This window comes from Heterodontus francisci, chromosome 5, assembly GCF_036365525.1.
Source record: "Heterodontus francisci isolate sHetFra1 chromosome 5, sHetFra1.hap1, whole genome shotgun sequence".
NCBI lineage: Eukaryota > Metazoa > Chordata > Chondrichthyes > Heterodontiformes > Heterodontidae > Heterodontus > Heterodontus francisci.
The window spans coordinates 23271600-23294176 of NC_090375.1; the positions used below are offsets into that span (position 1 = coordinate 23271600).

At 41.1% G+C, this 22577-nt stretch overlaps 1 protein-coding gene across 3 annotated transcripts in view; it reads right to left on the reverse strand.

Annotated features, from left to right (window-relative positions):
- Positions 1-22577, reverse strand: part of ptpn2b (protein tyrosine phosphatase non-receptor type 2b) — a 62239-nt gene that overhangs the window by 19787 nt on the left and 19875 nt on the right. For all 3 annotated transcript variants that reach the window (XM_068031187.1, XM_068031189.1, XM_068031188.1), the window contains 5 exons: positions 21962-22062; positions 15450-15548; positions 13153-13290; positions 11615-11824; positions 8954-9115 (listed from right to left, as the gene is read on the reverse strand). In XM_068031187.1, the coding sequence (XP_067887288.1) occupies positions 8954-9115; positions 11615-11824; positions 13153-13290; positions 15450-15548; positions 21962-22062 (710 nt within the window). The remainder of the gene's footprint in view (positions 1-8953; positions 9116-11614; positions 11825-13152; positions 13291-15449; positions 15549-21961; positions 22063-22577) is intronic.

Genomic DNA, 22577 nt, shown 5'->3' on the forward strand with positions numbered 1-22577 from the left:
AACAAAAACAAGAAATGCTGGATTCACTCAGCAGGTCTGGCAGCATCTGTGGAAAGAGAAGCAGAGTTAACGTTTCGGGTCAGTGACCCTTCTTCGGAACCAGTAAAAATGTTGACTTCTACGCGATTTGGTCTTCTGGCTCCCCACATGTCCCGCTGGAAAAATTTCATGCGCCAATCTGGATAGTTCCCGGCGATACTTAGGCCGCACTCTTAGTACCACTCTTTGTCCGCAGGTCTGTGAGGAGGTCTCCACTTCCTCATTAGAATCCCACTTTTAATATAATAGCCTTCTGGCACTCCTTTTGCTTCTGCTTCAGTTAGAGCTGACGGTGCCACTTTATTTAACTCTGGATTAGCTTGCTGAGCCGTGATCAGAGAAGACTTAGTAAACATTCCCTTTGGATTATCCAAATCCCCCCAAAAAGTTTGATATTCAGCTATCTGTCTGTGGTGCCAATTTTACTTCCGACCATGGAACTTGTTTAGCCATTGCTCAGGTTACTACACACGAAGGAAAAATTTCTGGAACCTTTTCCTGTAACTGTTCTGTGACTACTTTCACTCTGGCCAAATCTTTCCCCCAGGAGTAGGTAAACTCCGTCAACAGGCAAACTGAACAACTCCTACATTTACCGTTCCAGGCATTAGGTCACACTCTAAATGCACCCGAAACAAAGGTACGGGAATATACTCCCTACCAATACCAGTCACTAAAACTTTTAGCATTCAGTGCAGTCTCTGGTGGAAATGTCATGCCTTACCCCAGCAAGAGTGTTTGGGTGGCTCCTGTATTCCTAACTATAACTATCGGTTTGCCTGCCTCATTTGAAGGACAAGAAGTTACTTTTCCTTTTGACAAGAATTCCCTACAACTGTCAGGTACCTTATTCACAACCCTTGCACTCACATTGGGTTTTGTATTTGGCCTTACAGCTGTAGTCACAGCTTCAGCCTGATCTGTTGTAGTCTCAGTCAAGGCCCCTTTTTCTGCATTGGCTTTGTGTACCCCAATAAGTCCCATGGGTTTACCCCGCAGTTTCCAGCATTCAGCATCTTGTGGCAATGGTAACTCTTAGGCTTGCGGACCTCACTTCCACCCTCAGCATCTGCCTTTCTGGCATTCCCAGCTGTCCCTTCTCGTCCCTGGCTACTTGCCTTCCTTTCAACCTCCTACCTTCTATCCTTCTCGGTTTTGTTGGGTTGACAGATAAAGGGTTTGGGCTGATATACAAGCTCATAATCAACAGCCATTTCCGCTGCCTGTCTAGCCATTGAAACCTTCTGGCTCTCTACATAGGTTCTTACTAATGGAGAGAGTGAATTTTTAAAGTTCTTCCAGGAGAATTAGATCCCCAAGGTTCTCATATGCAACTTCCATCTTTAGTGCCCGTATCCAATGATCAAAATTAATTTGCTTTCCCCTCCCAAATTCTGTAGAAGTCTGCCCAAACAATCTCCAGGGCTTCCGAAATTTCTGTCAGTAAGCTTCAGGAACTAACTCATAGGCAGCGAGAATAGCCTGTTTTATATCTCAACCTGCAGAAGCCTCCTCAGAAAGTATGGCATAAACTTCATGAGCTCTGTCCATTAACCTACTTTGCATAAGCAGTGTCCAGCTTTCATTTGTTTGGCTATCTTTTCAAACAAAATGAAAAATGCCTCTTAAATCCCTTTCCACAAACTTAGGGAGGACTTGTATAAATTTAAACAGCTCTCCACTGGATACTGGGCTGGAGTCAGATCTTTCATCACCAGAATCTTCACTGCAGTCAAGACCACCCTGTTGTCTTAGTTCCAGCTTTTTAATTTTGAATTCCCTTCCTTCTCTTTCTCTTTGAAATGCTCTCTCTTTTTCCCTTTCCTCTTTTTCAAATTGAAGCTTGCTCGTTGTCAATTCCCTTTCAAGCTCAAGTTTTTTCAATTCTTTTTCCTGTTGACGCTTAAGTTTTTCCAATTCTAACTCTTTTTCTTTGTGAAGTTCAAGCTGCCTCATTTGTAACTGAATTTTAGCTGATACAGCTACCCTCTAGTTTGCTTTCTTCTTCCAGTTGTAACAGTTGTGCTATTACTTCAATTATGTCTGCTTTCTTAGCTCCTGGTTTTAACTCTAACCCCAATTTTGCTGCAATGCTATTAGCTTAACCTTTGTTAAGTAACTCAACCCACTCAGGGTTACATCCTCCTTCCCCAGAAAAGTTGCAGCAACTGTTAAAGACATTCCAGTAATCTTTGGCCTCCTTATCTCGAGAGACAATGGGTAAGCGCCTGGAGGTGGTCAGTGGTGTGTGGAGCAGCGCCTGAAGTGGCTATAAAGGCCAATTCTGGAGTGACAGGCTCTTCCACAGGTGCTGCAGAAAATTTTGTTTGTCGGGGCTGTTACACAGTTGGCTCTCCCCTTGCGCCTGTCTTTTTTCCTGCCAACTGCTAAGTCTCTTCGACTCGCCACACTTTAGCCCCGCCTTTATGGCTGCCCGCCAGCTCTGGCGAACGCTGGCAACTGACTCCCACGACTTGTGATCTATGTCACAGGACTTCATGTCGCATTTGCAGAAGAAACCTGGTTCCTTTTTTTTTCATTTTCCTTTTTCAATTATTACCACCCCACTTTCAATTGTACGTCGCCAGCATTGGGTACATCCTGCACAGAGCCTCCAACTATATGTTATGACCCAGGCGGGAGGAGCGCATGGTTTATTCTAGTCACACTTCACTGCAGGTCGCAACATATAATAAAATTTTCCCGCTTACCGATACGGTCAATCATATACTCTATTTTCCCCAGAATAAAACACACCAACGAGGTTTATTAAAGAAACAACAAAATTATCAGTTTATTTTAGAACAAGTCTTAACCAGTAATGAAGTAAAACAGACACAAATTGAAATATTAAAGCCCCTTATTTATTTCAGCCCCTCACACACACACATCCATAACCGGGAAAAATAAAAGTGCTTTTGTTTATAGCGCGGTTACAAAGAAAACAAAAAAAACCACTTAGGCAGAATACTTGTCCTTGGGTTTTTTTTTTTTAAGAACATTAGAGTCCCAAATGCGTTTAGACAGCTGTCACTGGGATCTTCCGAGAACAGTTCTTTCCAGGTGATGTTGAAGATCAGTTTGGGTAGGCTTTCCAAAAAATGCAGCTACAGAGGCTTCAGATAGGTCTTACAGAAGAAATGCAGTAACAAGGGTTTTCAGTTTCCACACAATTGATACACAAGGTTTCTTAAAATACGATTGGAAATCGGAAAGTGACACACTGTATGCAGGCTTTCATTTCAAGAGAGAGAGAGCGGAGTATCTTTCTTTTGGCAGGCAAAAAACAACTGACAGTTGTAACAGTTCAAACTGAAACTGAAAACATTCCAGAAGCCAAGCCTCCTGACCTCTATAAATCCTGACCTGTCACTTCTTTGTAAACATATCCCAAAGTCAAAAACAACCCCTGCTGGGTTCAGGTACTGCCTTCCAGTAAAACTTATTTACAAGCCAAATCCAAGAACCTTTTGGTGACTTCTTTAAAAAAAAATCATGAAGTTCAGCAACTCTTCAAGATTGCAGGTGAATCAATCATCCATAATTCAGCTATAAGTCCTTAAAACATTTTTTTCTTACAAAAAAAAGCAATCTCGCAATACTACTATATTATTTATCCAAGATCTCATTTACCTCACTCACCCCAATAGATGACATTTTGTAACAATGCATCATTTTCTCTTTGAATACACCAAGTATGAATCAAATTAACTCTATGTCAAATTTTATAAATCACTCACCCACTGAAACTTTAAATATAGCGCTCGAAAGATAGAAAGAAATTTCTCAAAGATATGTCCTGGATCACAAAACATTAAAACTAGATATCCAATTGGTCAGAAACGGTTTCGACAAGCTGTTCTATATGATTTGGTTTTACAATGTTGCACAAAGTAGATCCTGACTTTAAGAAACTCCTGTTGGATAATCACCTTTCACATTAAAAAAGGAGAAATGTCAAATCTTCCTAAAAATAGATTAAATATGTGGAGTAAAATCTATAATAAGATAACTACAGGAAAGATGTGATTAAGCTAGAGAGGGTGCAGAAAAGATTCACAAGGATGTTGCCTGGTTTGGAGGGCTTGAGTTATAAAGAGAGATTGGATAGGCTGGGTTTGTTTTCCCTGGAGTGAAGGAGGCTGAGAGGAAACATGATAGAGGTATATAAAATTATAAGAGGCATAGATAGGGTAGAAAGCCAGAGTCTGTTTCCCATGGTAGGGGGTGACTAAAACTAGAGGGCATAGATTTAAGGTGAGAGGGAGGAGGTTTAAAGGGGATCAAAGGGGTAAATTTTTCATACAAAGAATAGTGAGTATCTGGAATGAGCAGCCAGAGGAGGTGGTGGAGGAAGGAACAGTAGCAACACTTGAGACATCTGGACGGGTACTTGAATGAGCAAGGCACAGAGGGATATGGAATTAATGCAGGCAGGTGGGATTAGTATAGATAGGTATTATGGTCGGCATGGACACGGTGGGCCGAAGGGCCTGTTTCTATGCTGTACGACTCTAAGACTCTATAAATGTATATGGTCTGCGGAAGGACTGTGTTTGATAACGGGCTTTTCTCATTTCATGCTTTCTTTTCTTATCTCCTTACTGAGCCAGTTCCCCCTCCCTCCACAGGCAGCCAAATTGGCTAGAGCACTTGCCTACAAGTGATATCTTTCTTTTGTACGAGCAGGGAACAATTAACAGAGTTCTATATGGATGATCAGCTTTGATGTCAATTTTTTCATGCACAGTAATACCATTCTGTAGCATTACACTTCCTTCTCATAGGTCAGCCATAGTGTCTCACCCCCATTACTTTATACACTCACAATATAGTCATTTCTACAAAGTATTTCCAACCACCTGCATATACTCTGTTGCGTAGAAGGGATTCTGTCATATGGATCACAGAGTGGGAAGGCAACAAATAAAGAGAGGAGTTTTTAAAGGCTGTAAAGGAGGTACAAATAAAAGTTGTTAAAAATGTTGGAAAGGAAAAAAGCACAAGCTGGACCAAATAAACTGGAAATAAAAACACCACAGAGGTATTAATGCAGGTACAGATGGTTCTTCTGTCAACTATATAAATTACTGCCCTGCATTTCAAATTTTTTTCTGATGTAGATGTATGAAGCATATGTGCATGGATGAAGAACTTAGATTGGTAATGTTAAAGGACAAATGTACTGTACTCAAACAATTAATTAGCACCGAACAAAATTACAAACTTTCACCCAATGACATAAGATATAGTAAGTGAGCAGACAAAACTATGGCAGTTCAATATGGAAAGTGTGAGATCATCCCTTTTAGATCCAAGACAAACTGGAATTTAATAATGGTGAGCAACTAGGAATTGTGGAGTAGCAAATGGATTTAGGTGTTCATTTAAGCAGATCACTGAAAGCTAGTGGACTGGAATAAAATATAATCAAAAAGGTTAATGGAGTATTGGCCTTTATCTCAAGGGGTTTGGAATTCAAAAGTGAGGAAGAAATGCTTCAGTCATACGGAGCCTTGGTTAGATCCATCTGGAGAACTGAGTTCAGTTTTGGACACAGTAGAAAGATACATTGGTCTTAGGAAGAATATATTGATCTTGTAAGGGGTACAGTGCAGAATACAGAAGAGTTAAATTATAAAGGGCCGGTTGCATTGACTGTTTGTATTCCCTTGAGTTTAGAAAGTTGAGGGGTAATCTAATGGAGGTCTTCAAAATAAAATAATTTGGTCGGGTAAATACATAGAAACTATTTCCGCTGATGGGTGAAAGTAGAAAAAGGAGGCATAATCTTAAAAATTAGAACGAAACCATATAGAGGTGAAATCAGGAATTCTCTCCTCCAAAAGGATGTGTACAGTGGGGTCAACTGAAATTTCCAAGACTGAGAATAAGAATAGTTTTGTTAGGGAGGGATATCATAGGATACGAACCAAAGGAGGGAAAGGAGTTGAGATATAGCTCAGCCATAATCTAAATTGAATGACAGATCAGACTCAATGGCTGAATGGATTTTCTTAGCCGCTTAGAAAGCATCAAGGCATTTTACAGAGAGTAAAAGAACAAAGGAAGTTTGGTCGAAAAGATAGGTTTCGAGAAGGCTTTCTATAGTGCCGAGGGAAGTGAGAAGCAGAGGGATTCAGGGTGAGAGCACCAGAGAGCATGGCCAACTTGACTGAATGCTTAGGCACCAATGGCATGGTGAAAGATGAACAACACACTTGGAAATTGCATTTAAAAGCAGAATAAGCAAAATAAGTTTTCACTTTCCTGCCAAATAATATTTTAAATTAGAGGTCCACCTGGAGCTACATAAAATTGAAGATTTGGAATGCCAAGGAGGCTCTGGCAATATTGCTCATGATCTGAGAGGCTTTATCGATATTTTCAATCTCACATTATATTACAGGATATAAGTTATACCAAGTAAATCTGCGAACACCAGAATGATGGAAAAACCATTATAAGCCAAAAAAAAACTCTTAGCAAACCAATTACACAGAAAAATCCAGTTGGAAAATCTGTATTTTCAGAGTTGGTTCCAGAGGCTCGAAAAGCACAAATAGAACAACAGGTGAGGAGATTTACTAGCTTTAGACACAGGAGATACATACATATTAAGGCTACATCAGAAATCCAACCAGGGAAATTCATAGGACCATCTCACCTTTAGGAACTTGATTCTTTAATTAGTGTTGTTGGTGATGGTATTACTTATACCAAGATCTATTGTCAACCTTGTAAAAATATGATGCATAATAAATTCTAGTAATAACCTACTGATGTTACAAATTTGCAAAAAAAGCGCTTTCATTTAATGTATTTTATATTTTAATGCTTCATTTAAATATTTGAATTAAGTACCTATTATTGTAGAGTGATTTGTAAAATTTACATCCCTTCAAACAGTAAAAGAAAATTACTTCGTAGAGCTGATATTTTAATATCTCTCTTGCCTTTCAGAGGTGAAGCACTTTTTTTGGTTAGCCAGATGTCTGATGTGCGTGAATACAAGAACATTTATATACCACCTTTAATATAGTAAAAAGGCCCAATGCACTTCACAAGTGTTATCAAATAATATTTGACACTGGATGATAAAAAGAGATATTAGGACAGGTGACCAAAAACTTGGTCAAAGCAGTAAGTTTTAAGCAGCATCTTAAAGGAGAACGAGGTACATGCACAGAGAAGTTTAGGGAGGGAATTCCAGAGCTTAGGGCCAAGACAGCTGAAGGCACTGCCGTCGATAGTGGAGTGATTAAAACCAGGATGTGCAAGAGGCCAGAACTGGAGAAGCACAAAGATCTGAGTTGTGGGGCTGGAGAAGATTACAGAGTTAGGGAGCCAAGCGGGGGAATTTCAAAACAAGGATGAGAATTTTAAAATTGAGGCATTGCCAGACCAAGAGCCTATGTAGTTGAGCCCACAGAGGTGAGAGGTAAACGAAACTTGATGCAAGTGAAGATTCAATGATGAGCTCAAGTTTACAAAGGGTGGAAGATGGGAGGCCAGCCAGCAATCTGACCGAATAATATTCTTATTTGCAAGCTACCTTGATGCTGACGAAGTTCTTTGGGATATGAAGCTCAGGTGTGAAACTATGAGGAAATGCAATTATGGGGGGAAAAGCGCTTCATGAAAATCATGAGGAAGAGTTTACTCTTCCTGCCATTGTTGTTCCTCCTCTGCAACCTTTACACCAACTTTCTCCTAGAAGATTGCAGAGCTCTGAGATGCAGAGGGATCTGGAGATTGCAGAGCTCTGAGATGCAGAGGGATCTGGAGATTGCAGAGCTCTGAGATGCAGAGGGATCTGGGTGTCCTCATGCATAAATCTCAAAAAGGTTAGTATGCAGGTACAGCATGTAATTAGGAAAGCTAATAGAATGTTACCATTTATCGCGAGGGGAACTGAATACAAAAGTAGGGAGGTTAGTACTGTGTACAGTACTGATCTCTTTATTTAAGGAAGGGTGTAAATGCATTGGAGGCAGTACAGAGAAGGTTTACTAGACTAATTAGATTTTGATTAGATTAGATTAGAGATACAGCACTGAAACAGGCCCTTCGGCCCACCGAGTCTGTGCCGACCATCAACCACCCATTTATACTAATCCTACACTAATCCCATATTCCTACCAAACATCCCCACCTGTCCCTATATTTCCCTACCACCTACCTATACGAGTGACAATTTATAATGGCCAATTTACCTATCAACCTGCAAGTCTTTTGGCTTGTGGGAGGAAACCGGAGCACCCGGAGAAAACCCACACAGACACAGGGAGAACTTGCAAACTCCACACAGGCAGTTTCCGGAATCGAACCCGGGTTCCTGGAGCTGTGAGGCTGCGGTGCTAACCACTGCGCCACTGTGCCGCCCTAATTCCTGGAATGGGTGGGCTGTCTTACCAGGAAAGACTCGATAGGCTTATCTTGTTTCCGCTGGAATTTAGAAGAGTAAGAGGCGACTTGATTGAAACATATAAGATCCTAAGGGGTCTTGACAGGGTGGATGTGGAAAGGATGTTTCCCCTTGTGGGAGAATCTAGAACTAGGGGTCACTATTTAAAAATAAGGGGTCACCCATTTAAGACAGAGATGAAGAGAAATTTTTTCTCAGAGGGTCGTGAGTCTTTGGAATTCTCTTCATCAAAAGGCAGTGGAGGCAGAGTCTTTGAATATTTTTTTTAAGGCAGAGGTAGATTCTTGATAAGCAAGCGGGAGAAAGGTGATCGGGGGTAGGTGGAAATGTGGAGTAATCAGTTCAGCCATGAACTTATTAAATGGCGGAGCAGGCTCGAGGGGCCTACTCCTGCTCTAATTCGTATGTTCGTAAGGTGAAATGCTATCCTGGGATACTCAGCTGTGGTCAGCAATGTCAGAGTAGAAATAATAATTACATTTTTACCTGTACAGATGAGTCTCCCATGATATATTTTGCTCCCTCTATAACCGCCATGTACGAAAATCTCAACTGATCTGGAGTCTGAATGAGTCCCATCCGATACTTCCTCATTTCTAATAGTACTTGTCTGATGTCCACAGAGGAAGGATCTTTGCGTTTCTCCATCTAAAAGAAAAATATCCTGCTCAGCAGACAATTTAGTCCTGAGACATCACTTTTTTTTTATTCGTTCATGGGACGTGGGCACCCTGTCAAGACCAGCATTTACTGCCTATCCCTTATTACCCTTGAGAAAGTGGTGATAAGCCATCATTTTGAACTGCTGCAGTCCAGATGATGAAGGTACTCCCACAGTGCTGATAGGCAGGGAGTTCTCGGATTTTGAACCAGCAACAGTGAAGGAGCAGCATGTAGTTCCAAGTCAGGATAGTGAGAGATTTGGTGGGGAACTTGCTTAAAAAAAAAGTTATGTTTCTTATGCTTCTTTATCCCCACAATGACCACAACTGTTTCAGGCACCATGATGGTCTGAACTATTTAAGTACCGGCAAGCCTTGGCATAGCACTGATTGACAAAGGATCAATACTCTATGCCACATTCAGATTTCTGCCATAATTTACGTTGTGGGTAGAGGGTGTGCAGTGCATAATGAGCATAGGAACATAGGAGCAGGAGATTCAGCCCTACAAGCCTGCTCCACCATTCAATAAGCTCATGGCTGATCTGGCTGTGGTCTCAACTCCACTTTCCTGTCCGCTCTCCCCCCACCGCACCCCATAACACTAGACTCCATTGTCTATCAAAAATCTAACTTAGCCTTGAATAAATGCAATGGCCCAGTCTCCACTGCTTTCTGGGAACAGAATTCCACAAATTAACGACACTGAGAAGAAAAATTCTCATCTCAGTCTTAAAAGAGAGACCTCTTATTCTTAAACTGTGCCCCCGAGTTCTAGTCTCCCCCACAAGAGGAAACAACCTCCCATTATCCACTCTATCAAGTCCCCTCAGGATCTCATACCACTTTCCTGGCAACAGGACAAAGCGAAATTAGAGAGTTGTGCTGAAACTATCATACACACCTCCTTGTGACAACTTGAGAACTGCATTCCCAAACACCTGGATGCAGATTATTTGTTCATACAGTCATAGGAACATAGGGAGCAAGAGTTGGCCATTCAGCACATCGAACCTGCCCCGCCATTCAATACGATCATGACTGATCGTCCACTTCAATGCCTTTTTCCCCCCACACTATCCTGACATCCCCTTATGTCATTTGTATTTAGAAATGGCAATCTCTGCTTTAAACATACTCAATGACTGAGCTTCCACAGCCCTCTGGGGTAGAGAATTCCAAAGATTCAAAACCCTCTGAGTAAAGAAGTTTCTCCTCATCTTTGTCTTAAGTGGCTTCCCCCTTATTTTGAAACTGTGTCCCCTGGTTCTAGACTCCCCAACCAGGGGAAACATCGTAGCTGCATCTACCCTGTCTATCCCTTTAAGTATTTTGTAGGTTTCAATGAGATCACCTCTCATTCTTCGAAACTCGAGAGAATACAGGCCCAGTTTCCCCAATCTCTCTTCATAGGACAGTCCCGTCATCCCAGGAACAAGTCTGGTGAACCTTCCCTCTATGGCAATAATATCCTTCCTGAGGTAAGGGGACCAAAACTGCACACAGTACTCCAGGTGCAATCTAAGGTTCTATACAATTGACTTCACTACTCCTGTACTTAAATCCTCTTGCGATAAATGCGAACACACCATTAGCCTTCCTATTTGCTTGCTGCATCTGCATGTTTGCTTTCAGTGACTTATTGACAAGGACACCCAGGTCCCTTTGCACAGCTACACTTTCTAATCTCTTAGCATTTAAAAAATACTCTGTTCCTCCTACCAAAGTCGATAACCTCACATTTTTCCACATTATATTCCATCTGCCACATTCTTGCCAACTCACGAAGTCTGTCCAAATCCCCTTGAAGCCGCTTTGCAGCTTCCTCACAACACACATTCCCACCTAGTCTTGTGCCATCCGCGAACTTGGAAATACTACATTTGGTCCCCACATCCAAATCATTGATATATATTGTGAACAGCTGGGGCCCAAGCACTGATCCCTGTGGTACCCCACGAGTCACAGCCTACCAATGCGGGAATGACCCATTTATTCCTACTCTTTGCTTTCTTCCTGTTAACCAATCCTTAATCCTATCCCACATGCTTAAATTTTGCTAACCAACCTCCTGTGGGGGACTTAATCAAAAGCCTTCTGAAATCCAAGAAAACCACGTTCACTGACTACCCTTCATCAATTGTTAGTAAGATCCTCAAAAAGCTCCAACAGGTTCATCAAACATGATTTCCCATTCATAAATCATAGTCAGCTACAAAATGTTGACTCAGAATTTATCCTGGTAAAATGTCAACTTGAACTGAACTCCACAAATCATTATAGCAGCACCGTTCCAAGTCTGATGGGTAACTTGTTCTACTATCTGAATATTAAATCAGCCTTTGGCTTTACGAGGCATGTAAAATGATGCTGTCATGAATCATACAATATAAAAAAAGGTATCTAGCATAAATTTAATGTCTATCAAAAGAGAAGGGGCAACAGTATGGCATTTTCAATAATCAGGTGTTACACAATTACTTACCAAAAGAAGGCAAGTATCTACTAATGCGAAGGTTCCAGACCGTCCAATGCCTGCACTGCAGTGAACTACGGCAGGTCCACATTCAGAGTTCAAGCAGCCTGACTCTCTCACTTTTAACAGAAAATTAAGGAATGAAGCAGGGGATTCCGGTACTCCAAAATCAGGCCAAGTAGTATAATGGAAGTGCAAGATCTCTCTGGTCTCCCCAGTCTATCGAGCCGAAGTAAGAACAAAAAAGACAACTTAAAATGTCGCTAACATACATTTTATAACACTCGAGTACAACATTTCCAAATCTACAGGTCATCATTTTTAAATGCACAGTTTTAAATGGGGTGGAAGATTATCGGGGGTAGGTGGAAATGTGGAATGATCAGTTCAGCCATGAACTTATTGAATGGTGGAGCAGGCTCGAAGGGCCAAGTGGCCTACTACTGCTCCTAATTCCCAAGTTCGTAAAAGGGAAAATAACTTCCAAACCATAAATATTCCACCTTCTTTGGGGCCATTACTTAGAATCAAGAATTTCTTTAATTAATATTCAGAAAGGCGTTAGACTCGTGAGGTTTAATTTTTAAGAAAGAGAACCTATACTTAAGTTTTAGACTTCAGCTGAGTCCTACTAAAATGAGTTTCAGAAAGAAGTCTTTCAACAGCTCTAAATCCAATACAAATTGATAGAACCTTTATTAGAACCCAGTATAATACTCAATGACTAATATGCACAATAACATTAGTATCTATTTATATTGTGCCTTATTTTGAAATATCTCAATATGAAGCATATTGGCTAGGATTTTATTTCTATATAGTTGCTCCAAGACCTTATCTTTAAACTGGTTTCCATAACTTTACCCACAATTGATGTCATTCTTTTTTAAAAATAGGAATAACTAATCCACTTCTCCAGTCCCTAGGCACCTCCCCAGTATTCAGTGATTTCTGGATGATTAGTGCCAACATTCCTGCAATTTACTCCCTCATTTCCAGGGTTTTCCCAAAAGGCAGGCCTGATGCTTGCAACAAACATTTAAAGTCCATGCAAATGAGGGTGACGAGACATCATCACATTTTCCTAAGTCTTCGCTTGCTGGAGAACTGAATAGACTTGCGCCTATAATTTGTGGGCCTTAGCCACTGTGGTTAGGTCCCCTCAGGTTGAAGGATCCAGGAAGGGTAGATTAAAAGGCATGGAAGCTGAATTTACTTCCTTTTTTTCCCCAGGGTCAGCAAGATGGGCATTGAAAATGAATTGTTTTTCAGCAGCAGCCAGAAGGCCCTGAAACCAACTTCACCCCCACCCCACATCTAGATCCAGCCCTGCAAGTAGAAGGAAAGACCCAAGTGAACATCAAGCCTAAGGCAATGGCCTGAACTCAATAAATAAGGGGCAGGCTCAGGTTAGGCAGAGCACACATCAGTTGTGCTCTGGCTGGCTTGTGTAAAGGTGGGAGGAAATCAGCTCTATAAAGTAGGTTCAATCATCATTATTGCTGCATTTGTATAATTGTGTCAATTTCAGTTAACTGTATCCTTACAGAGGTTCTTTGTAATTGCAGTTGCCGCACAGTGTAATATGACTTTACATCTTCAGACAATAATCTTAAACTGAACGGAGTGTCTTCAAACAACATAACTTCCTCTTCCATGCTTGGCCAATACTTTTCACATTTTACCTGCAAGCAAAAGATAATTTTACCAGTTTGTTTTCCAGGAGACTAAAAAAGATACGAGCTCGCTAAAACAAAACCTGTAAATTGCTATATGGCACAGGTGCATTCATTAAACTGCATTCGGCTACAGGTCTTAGTACCCCGTATTTCACTTGATAGGAATTCCACAGGGGAGGCAGACAGAAAATTTGTTAAGACAATTTTATCAATAAGTGGATCAATTTAATGTCTTCAATGTTATCTGTGGCATAATAACACTATTAGCAAGATGGCTTATACAGAATCAGCATTCTTAAATTTTACCCACCACCCCAAAGGCCAACTTCCTGGGACAGAAAGGAGAAATGGCACTTTTGCAAATAATGATCTGCCTCTATATAATATTGGAGGGGAAACTAGAAAGCTGATAACACAATCACTTTACACCCTAGTATAATGCTGTTAAAATAAAGTGTCCTTTTGTAATGGGCTACCTTAACCATGCATCTGAAGAAAAGATTTGTGTAATGAACATGATAGAATCACTGGACAAAACTTTACTATTTAGGGTCATACTGGAAGAACAGTCACGTGAGTGAAGGAGGGTAGACGGCTCCCCATAGAACCATATCCCAGTATAAATCAACGCCTTTAGGGAAGGAGGAAAAGCTGGGTCAGGACAAGTTTTGGAAGCAAGTCAACTGTAACTACATTCATTCAACAACAACCTAAATTTATATAGCACCTTTAACAATACACAATAAGATCCTTTACAGAAGCATTATTAAACAAAATATGACACCAAGCCACATAAGGAGATGTTGGGTCAGATGACCAAAAGCTTGGTCATCAGATGAACATTTTCTAGTTTAAGTTAAATTGCAGTTAGGAAATTATTTTGGAATGGCCAATTACAGCATTTCTAACATTTCCACAAAAAACAGAAAACATAAATCATTTTCCTGTATTCTCCTGCTGCACCATGTGGCACTGTCACTGCAAAAAAGGATTTTTCCCACTAGGCCTCTAGGTTACCTTGCAAGCAAATACTTTAGTGGATAACGTTGTACAAGTTGGACAAGGAGGAGGACGTTTACCAGTGTTCTATATCAGTCAGCTGCATTGTGGTAGCTGCTTAAAACTTCAGCAGTTCCCATGCACACACAGGCTCTGCCAATGAGCACTTGAAACTCTCTGGATTTTGGTGTAAGTGGGCTGTGCCTTTATGGGATGAGTATGTAGTAAAGGTCTGCTACCCGACCCGAACCCATGACGTGTCGGGTTCGGGTCGGGTCGCTCTTCTGGGTCAAGTTGGGCCCGGTCCGGGTCAGACACGCACAGCAAGAGGTGTTCAAAGTAAAAAAACCTACCTGAGCTGGGAGTCTGGGACGTCAAAGAGGGAAACTCCGAGTCCGCACAGTGAGCGAGTGAACGTTTCTATGACGTCATCACGCTCATGCTGCAGCTTCCTGCAGATTGGGAGTCGCAAGGTAGGTGAAGGGAACATTCCGGTGGTTGGGCCGGGCGCGGGAAAAAAAAATGGAGGGACTTGGGCCAGGTTGGGCTTGGGTCCGATGTGGTTCTGTCGGGTTCGGGTCGGGTTTTTTTTCGTGACCCGAGAAGGCCTTTAGTATGTACTCCCTGTTGGGCAAACAAAAATTCTATGGATATAGATTTGTCAGTAGCTTTCTTTAGTGAATCTTCAGCATGATGATGGGCTCCCACTTATCAAACACGGTGTTAACCAAAAAATCCCACAAATGTCACAATATTTTCAAGCCTGAAAGGGGAAGCAAGCAACATCATCAGGCCAATACCAATGCTCTCAGCCAATAGAAGGTGTACAGCATCACTGTTGGTGATGCTTTTCAGGGAGTACAATCATAACTCTACTCAGTGCCAGATGACATGAGATCAGGAACCATGTGGGGACTCTGCTTCCAAACATATCGGAAGTCTTGAACACAATATAATGCATCACCAGACAATTTAGCTTGCTCATTTTAACTAGGGTTGGAGGGCAAGAATATCCTCTATTCACAGATTACTTAAATGGCAATTTGCCATTTCTTGGCATCATTAAATCCAAGTTACTAGCTGTATATTTTGTTGGAGGCTTAACTCCAATTTCATGTAGTTAAAGTCAAGCTACAAATAACAAAGTTCTATAACATGTCACTTACTGAACCCTTTTCAATGACACGATTCAGCATCACAACTGCTCTGCTTTTCTGTTCCCATACCATTTGCCAGAAATGACCACATGAGTTGGGAAGTGGACCCTGTTAGGAGAAGCACACATACAGCAGTAATATATTGGAATCAATATCACCTTAAAAAAAAAGATGCATGACTGCATGTTTACTATAAGGCACTGCCCTTACTTGTGAATCTGAATTTTCTTTGCACTACACAACACATAGGAACATTCAGAGAGATCCTGGTCGATCTGCGACCCAACTCCATATGCCTGCCTTTGCCCTATAAATGGCAATAAATAATCTAATATCTTGTTCTAAAATTATTTTCAGATTTTACTGAACTACCAAACACAGTCAACTGTTCATATCTCAAGGTAAAACTGTCAAGGCTGTTTAGCACTGTATATAGCATAGTTACAGTTCCCAACTTCTAATCCTGCAGGCTGCCAGTGAAATGCTGCAAATATAATCGTGGCTTTTAGTGCCACAGTGTGAATTCTGCACTAGCAAAAGTATTTTCTCATTTTCCTAATGAAGCCTATTGGATTCCAATTTCATTTGGGAAGGTTTAATTTTGAACAGGAAAGGGGCTTTTGAAACATCTCAAATCAGTATTTTATTCTCAGATTTTCCTTTTTCTATATCATGACTTATTCTGAGAGTATACTTCCACGGGTATTGGTAACTCTCAATGCTACCCAGCTAAAAATCAGGAAAACTTGAATACAGACTAGGTAACCACCATTATTGGCTTCAAAAATCAAATTACTGAATTGGTATTCAAAGTCTTTTTTCTTGTCTATTTGAGGATAACTGTTGTCTCATTTGCAGTTTTCCTCCCTTTTTCTGATCTTTCAATACCACAGGTAGTCAACCCGCTTCCAGGAATTCATGGTGTATATGAACCAGTCGAGAAACAAGACTCCCTACCTCACATTATATTTAGCGTCATATGGTTTCAGCTCATTGCCCACAATCTCCACAGCAGTAACTCATCATGTGCAGAATCATAGGCAAATCCTCTTAAAATACAGGCACAGCCCATATACCTCACCTCATGCCCCTAGGAAAAGGTTCACAGCCACAGGCAAGACCCTACCTGCTCTGGTCTGAAACATGATTGTATGAGCAAAGTTATCTCTGAACAATGACCCCTTTCACTGAAAACACACACACTTGGGGAAGACAGTGACATAGTGGCAATGTCACTGAACTTATAATCTAGAGGTCCAGGCTAATGCCCTGAGCACATGGGTTCAAATCCCACCACAGCAGCTGGTAGAATTTAAATTCAATAAAAAAAAAAGAATTCGGAATTGAAAGCGAGTCTCAGTAACTATGCAATGAAACTATCATTGTTCTAAAAATCCTACTGGTACACGATTGACCTTTAGGGAAGGAAATCTGTTGTCCTTATCTGGTCTGACCTACATGTGACTCCAGACCCACAGCAATGTGGTTGACTCTTATATGCCCTGTGAAATGGCTTAGCAAGGCTTTCAGCTGTCAAGGGCAAATAGGGATGGGCAACAAATGCTGGCCTTGCCAGCGACGCCCACATCCCAAGAAATAATTTTTTTAAACTTGAAATAATAAATTACTACCATCAACTCTTGATCTATCCAACTGATTGACAAATACTCAAATATTAGGGATGCAATATTTACTGTGGTGTGGTTTTGGAGCGAGGGGAGGAGTTTTCAACTTGATTTTCAACCCAGGTTTTCTGCTGAAGATCAGCTTGATCGATGGACTTGGATGTCAGACAAGTAAGACTCTGAAAAAGGTCACTATCAAGGAGCAGGTACGTTTAGTGGTGGTGGTGGGAGGTGGGGAAAAAAAAAAAGTTGGTTTACAGGGCAAGGTTGTTGGGCCTGGAGGAAACACTCCTGCACCTTGTCGCCCACAAGCAGTGCTGCAAAGGCCTTTCGCACCTCCTTTTACCTGCTAATTTCCAGAAGCCTGGGAAACCCAGCCAACATAGGTTAAAAATAGAAACCATTTTAAAATGAAGCCACGCAGCCTCCTTAAAAGGTTTTCACGACCAACTCACCACCTGAGAGGAGCAAACTCAGCAGCCAATTTGCGCAAAACAAGCTCCTCCAAACAGCAATATGATAATGACCAGATAATGTTTTTGTGATGTTGACTGAGAGATAAATATTGGCCATGCCACCAGGGATAACTCCCATGCTCTTCTTTGAAATAGTGTCAGGAGATCTTTTACGTTTACCTGAGGGGACAGATGGCACCTCAGTTTAACATTTCTTCTGAAAGACAGCATCCCCAACAGTGCAGCACTCCCTTGTACTTTACTGGAGTGTCAGCCTTGATTTTTGTGTTCAATTGTAAATGTTTCACCCTTTTGTTCACAAACGATAAGACCAGCAACTACAGGCTCATCAGTACCTTTTTTGTTCGTTCGGGGGATGTGGGCGTCGCTGGCTCTGCCAGCATTTATTGCCCGTCCCTAATTGCCCTGGAGACGGTGGTGGTGAGCTGCCATCTTGAACCGCTGCAGTCCTTGGGGTGTTGGTACACCAACAGTGCTGTTAGGAAGTTCCAGGATTTTGACCCAGCAACAATGAAGAAATGGCGATATAGTTCCAAGTCAGGATGGTGTGTGGCTTGGAGGTGAACTTACAGGTGGTGGTGTTCCCATGTATTTGCTGCCCTGTCCTTCCTGGTGGTAGAGGTCGCAGGTTTGGAAGGTGCTGTCTAAGGAGCCTTGGTGAGTTGCTGCAGAGCATCTTGTGCATGGTACACACTGCTGTCACTGTGTCGGTGGTGAAGGAGTGCATGTTGAAGGTGGTGGATGGGGTGCCAATCAAGCGCGCTGCTTTGTCCTGGATGGTGTCAAGCTTCTTGAGTGTTGTTGGAGCTGTAGCCATCCAGGCAAGTGGAGAGTATTCCATCACACTCTTGACTTGTGCCTTGTAGATGGTGGATAGGCTTTGGGGAGTCAGGGGGTGAGTTACTCACCACAAAATTCCCAGCCTCTGACCTTGAGTGCGACTTGAAAAAGTCTCTGACTTGGAGGCCAGAGTGCTACCAACGGAGTCACAGCTGACACCATAGGGCTCAGGTCTCAGCTTAAAACTACAAATCAGGTTTATAAATAAATAAAATTGTCAGAAGTAGAAGTCCAAAAAAAGCACGTGGCTCAATCACACTGGTTCATTAACTTATAAAATCTGTTGCAATACAATAACATTTATCGCTCTTGTATTTCAGAAATAACACTTTTAGTTTTGACTAGCTTACCAAGGTAAAGTTTATAAGTCAAATCAGATCTTCACCGAATGTGATGGAATACTCTCCACTTGCCTGGATGGCTGCAGCTCCAACAACACTCAAGAAGCTTGACACCATCCAGGACAAAGCAGCCCGCTTAATTGGCACCCCATCCACCACTGTCAATCCCTGCTCATAACTGTGGTACAAAAGTTGCTTTGTTTCAAAAGGGGAAACATTGCACCGGTAAAACCTGTCGGGCTGATGTTGTGTGTCTTAAAAGCTTATTTGAGACTGACAACTTTATGTAATTGTGGAAGATACCCACTTAATCCTCTTTTGCCCTGTGCCAATTTATTTTGAAATCTAAACTGGCAGTGGTTTCCCTGATAAATACACATGTGAAGTAAAGCAACTTTTATAAAGCTGGGTTGCTTTCCCGCCCTTAGTAATTTTAAAGGCCATAAATAGACTTAAGACTATTCATGTCCCAGTCATTAATAAGTTGTTTTTAACATCTGGGTTCATTTAATACTTTAAAAAATCCACCGCAACAAGTTACTCATTCACCTTTGAAATGTGATCTGTCCAAGGCAGAAATTGTTAAATCCATGTCCAGAGGATGCTTCTAGGAAGCATTAATCAATTTTATAAACTGGTTAGCTACCATAACTCGATAAAATATACAAAGTCTTCATATTTAAAATAAGATAGTTGCCAATTTGCAAATCCATATTCCATAGTCAATACATCACTGTCCCAAGTTTTTTTGGTTAGAGTGGAACAAGATGTAAACGTAGTAAAAACTCAAAGTTTTAACAAGCCATTAAAAGTTACCTGCAAGCTATTTGTTTTTTTTAATATCAGACATTAATTTTGAAAATTCAGTTCTCTCAGGGCCAGTGTTTTGGAAAGTCATTGCATATGTTGACTTAACGTATAGGACTTGACTTTTTTTGATTTAAAAATGTCAAAATTGTTTTTAAGACTTCCCCTGCTCTGGTTCTGCTCGGAGCTATCCTGACCTGAGTCAAAATTCTCTAAGATTATACCACCACCACAGTGTCACAAGTTGCCAGGGTTAATAACAGTGTAAGCATTTCAAAATACATAACCATCATATTTCGATACTGTGACATCCCTATTTGTGTCCTTATTTAGTCATAAAGTCACCCAGTAAATCAGACAGGGAAGAAAGGCAACATACTGAGTTATATTATTTCCCTCTCCATGGATGCTGTCTGATCTAAGTTTTGCAGCATCTGTGGAGAGAGAAAGAGTTAGTTAACGTTTCAGGACTGCAACCTTTCATCAGAACAGCTCCTGAAACATTAACTCCGTTTCTTTCTCCACAGATGCTGCCTGACCTGCTGAGTATTTCCAGGATTTTCTGTTTTTATTTCAGATTTCCAGCATCTGCAATAGTTTACTGTTCTACGAAGTTTTAGGCTTTATTGCATAGAAAAGGACAAAATGTAATTTGGTAAATAGCTCATTAACCTCCTAAACTCCAGAGGCCTGTGGTAAAATGCCAGTCTTGACTATGTTTGTATTTAAGCTTCTCCCTCTGCCAGATAACAGGTTTCTATAGTCTCAACACAACCATCTGGGCTAAGAAGACACTTCCCACACTGCTGAAGCATGTGGATAGTCCTGCATGGTCAATCAAGGGGAAGGAACAAAAAAAGTTAATTTGTTAAAATATTTAACATGACAAGTGCTTAGAAATAAAAGGTTTGAAACATTCTTAAACAAAAACTATAAATTACTACAATCTAGTACTGAGATTTCAATTCCACCCAAACTATGGGATTCTACTTGGCAACAATGTACATCTGCACTTTTTCTCTCTTCATTTCCATCACTTGCTGGGGTATAGTATAATATTAATAGGGTTATATTAATTAGCTTCAGCACCCCTGAATTAGGAAGGGGTAAATGCACTCAGTCACTTAATCACTATCCGGTGACTCTGGCTATAACGGTACATAAACCAGACTTTCTGATTGACATTATTTTAACACTTGTACCTGATTAAAAAATAAATTTAAATAGGTTAAAATAACACTGACTGCAAGGCATAAGCTTGTGTGGGATCTCAGGTTCAGTGTATGCTGAATTAGCAGATCTCAGCAAAGGCAGAAATTGGGACTAGTTGGTATCAGCATTCTGCATTGGACATGGGGATGGAGGAACAAAACCAGGGTTTTTCTCTGCACCAATATGCAGTGATGACAATTGGAAGGGTGTTTTTTATATATATGCAGAAGACTAGACCAGGATAGGCTATGATGGTCTCTGCCATCAAATGACCTTACTCTGACCATCTAGTCCTACACATGATGAACAGCCTCTTGAATGAGGTACCAAAAGCCTACCAGCATCTGTTGAAACTGTGATGCCCTCATTCAGCAAACACCCTGCAGACATTTCCTATTAGATTCTATTTGAAGCATGAGCATTTGCACAAGATACCAGAAGCTGTGGCACCCTAGGAACAATGCATCAGCAATAGTCAGCCTTCAGGAGGGGAAAGCAAATGAGAACTTTTTTTTTTATAAAAGGAATCCTATTGAGATGCACTGTATAATGAGAATTATTTCTTCACATTTCTTTGCAGCACGTTGTCCCACTGACTCTACATTAAAGCATGCTGATCCTACTACATTTGATTCACATAATTCACTAGACTCAGCTGATTCATAAATCAATGGAGAAGTCACTTCCATTAGAGTCGATGAAGGCCTGGATGGTTTGTTAATATGGGCATGGTGCCCATAGCCCTGCAGTAGCAAATACTTGTCACTGTTATGTTCGGACTATGCAAGCGGAATGGGAGCAGCTCCAAAGAAATTCCTGGACTGTATAATCACAAATACTGCATTGACTACGTTCACTGCAATTGTGAATGCTGGTACAGTTACAAGACTAATATCAATGGGCAGTAAATCTTGCTGCTAAAAGGGATTGCAAGAATTGGTACTGTAACCATTTTAATAACTTGCCCTCAGTATTGATAGGCACCAAGAAGCTGCAGAAATTTGCAGTTAAGCAGTCAGATGATCCAAGTTGATGGAAGTTATGAAAGTCTAAGAAGGACTTCAACTCTCTGTAGACTATGTTATCTTGAACAACTAATTGCATTATTTCTTGGAGTGGTCCCAACTTCGCTTGGTTCTGCAGCTGAGTCAGAATTCTGTTGGATATCAAAAAAAAAAGGCTTGGAATTTCTTTGCTGATAATTCAAACTCATGACCTACCTGGGTTAAAATGTAGTTTCTCTGGGCCTCTTCCATGACAATTAGGCTTGCATTGATATAATCATTATCTGCTTTCTGAAGCTTAACACGGCTGTGGTCAACTACAATTTAAAAACAAAAAAATACTTTAATGGAGATGCCAGATCACAATTAACATTTTAGCCATTTTATATTGTATGAACATGTATGATAAGTACTAAAACTTAAATAGGCTGGTGCATCTGGATTTGATTTCAGATCAACTGATGAAAGTGTCCTTCCTCGACAGACAGCAGAGGACTGAAACTGAACATGATGAGATTGAGCAGTCTCAAAACCGTTAACCTAGCTCACGGTGCACCTGTTGTCGGAGTACTTGATCCCAGTGCTGGCTGCCTGAAATTGGAAAATCTTCCATTTTTATCTTGATTCAACAAGAATGGGGCAAGGGAAACCAGTGTACTCAATTAGGTTTATGAATACAAGGGGTAGATTTTTCCCCCAGGCAGACTTTGAGCAACCAGCTCCCAGATTGCACCCACCAGCAGAAGGCCCGGTCCATTTTGGGGGCAACAACTCTTTAGCATTTAGTCAGTGGTCTGCGGGTGGAAAACCAGCTCCCCGGGGCATTCCACTG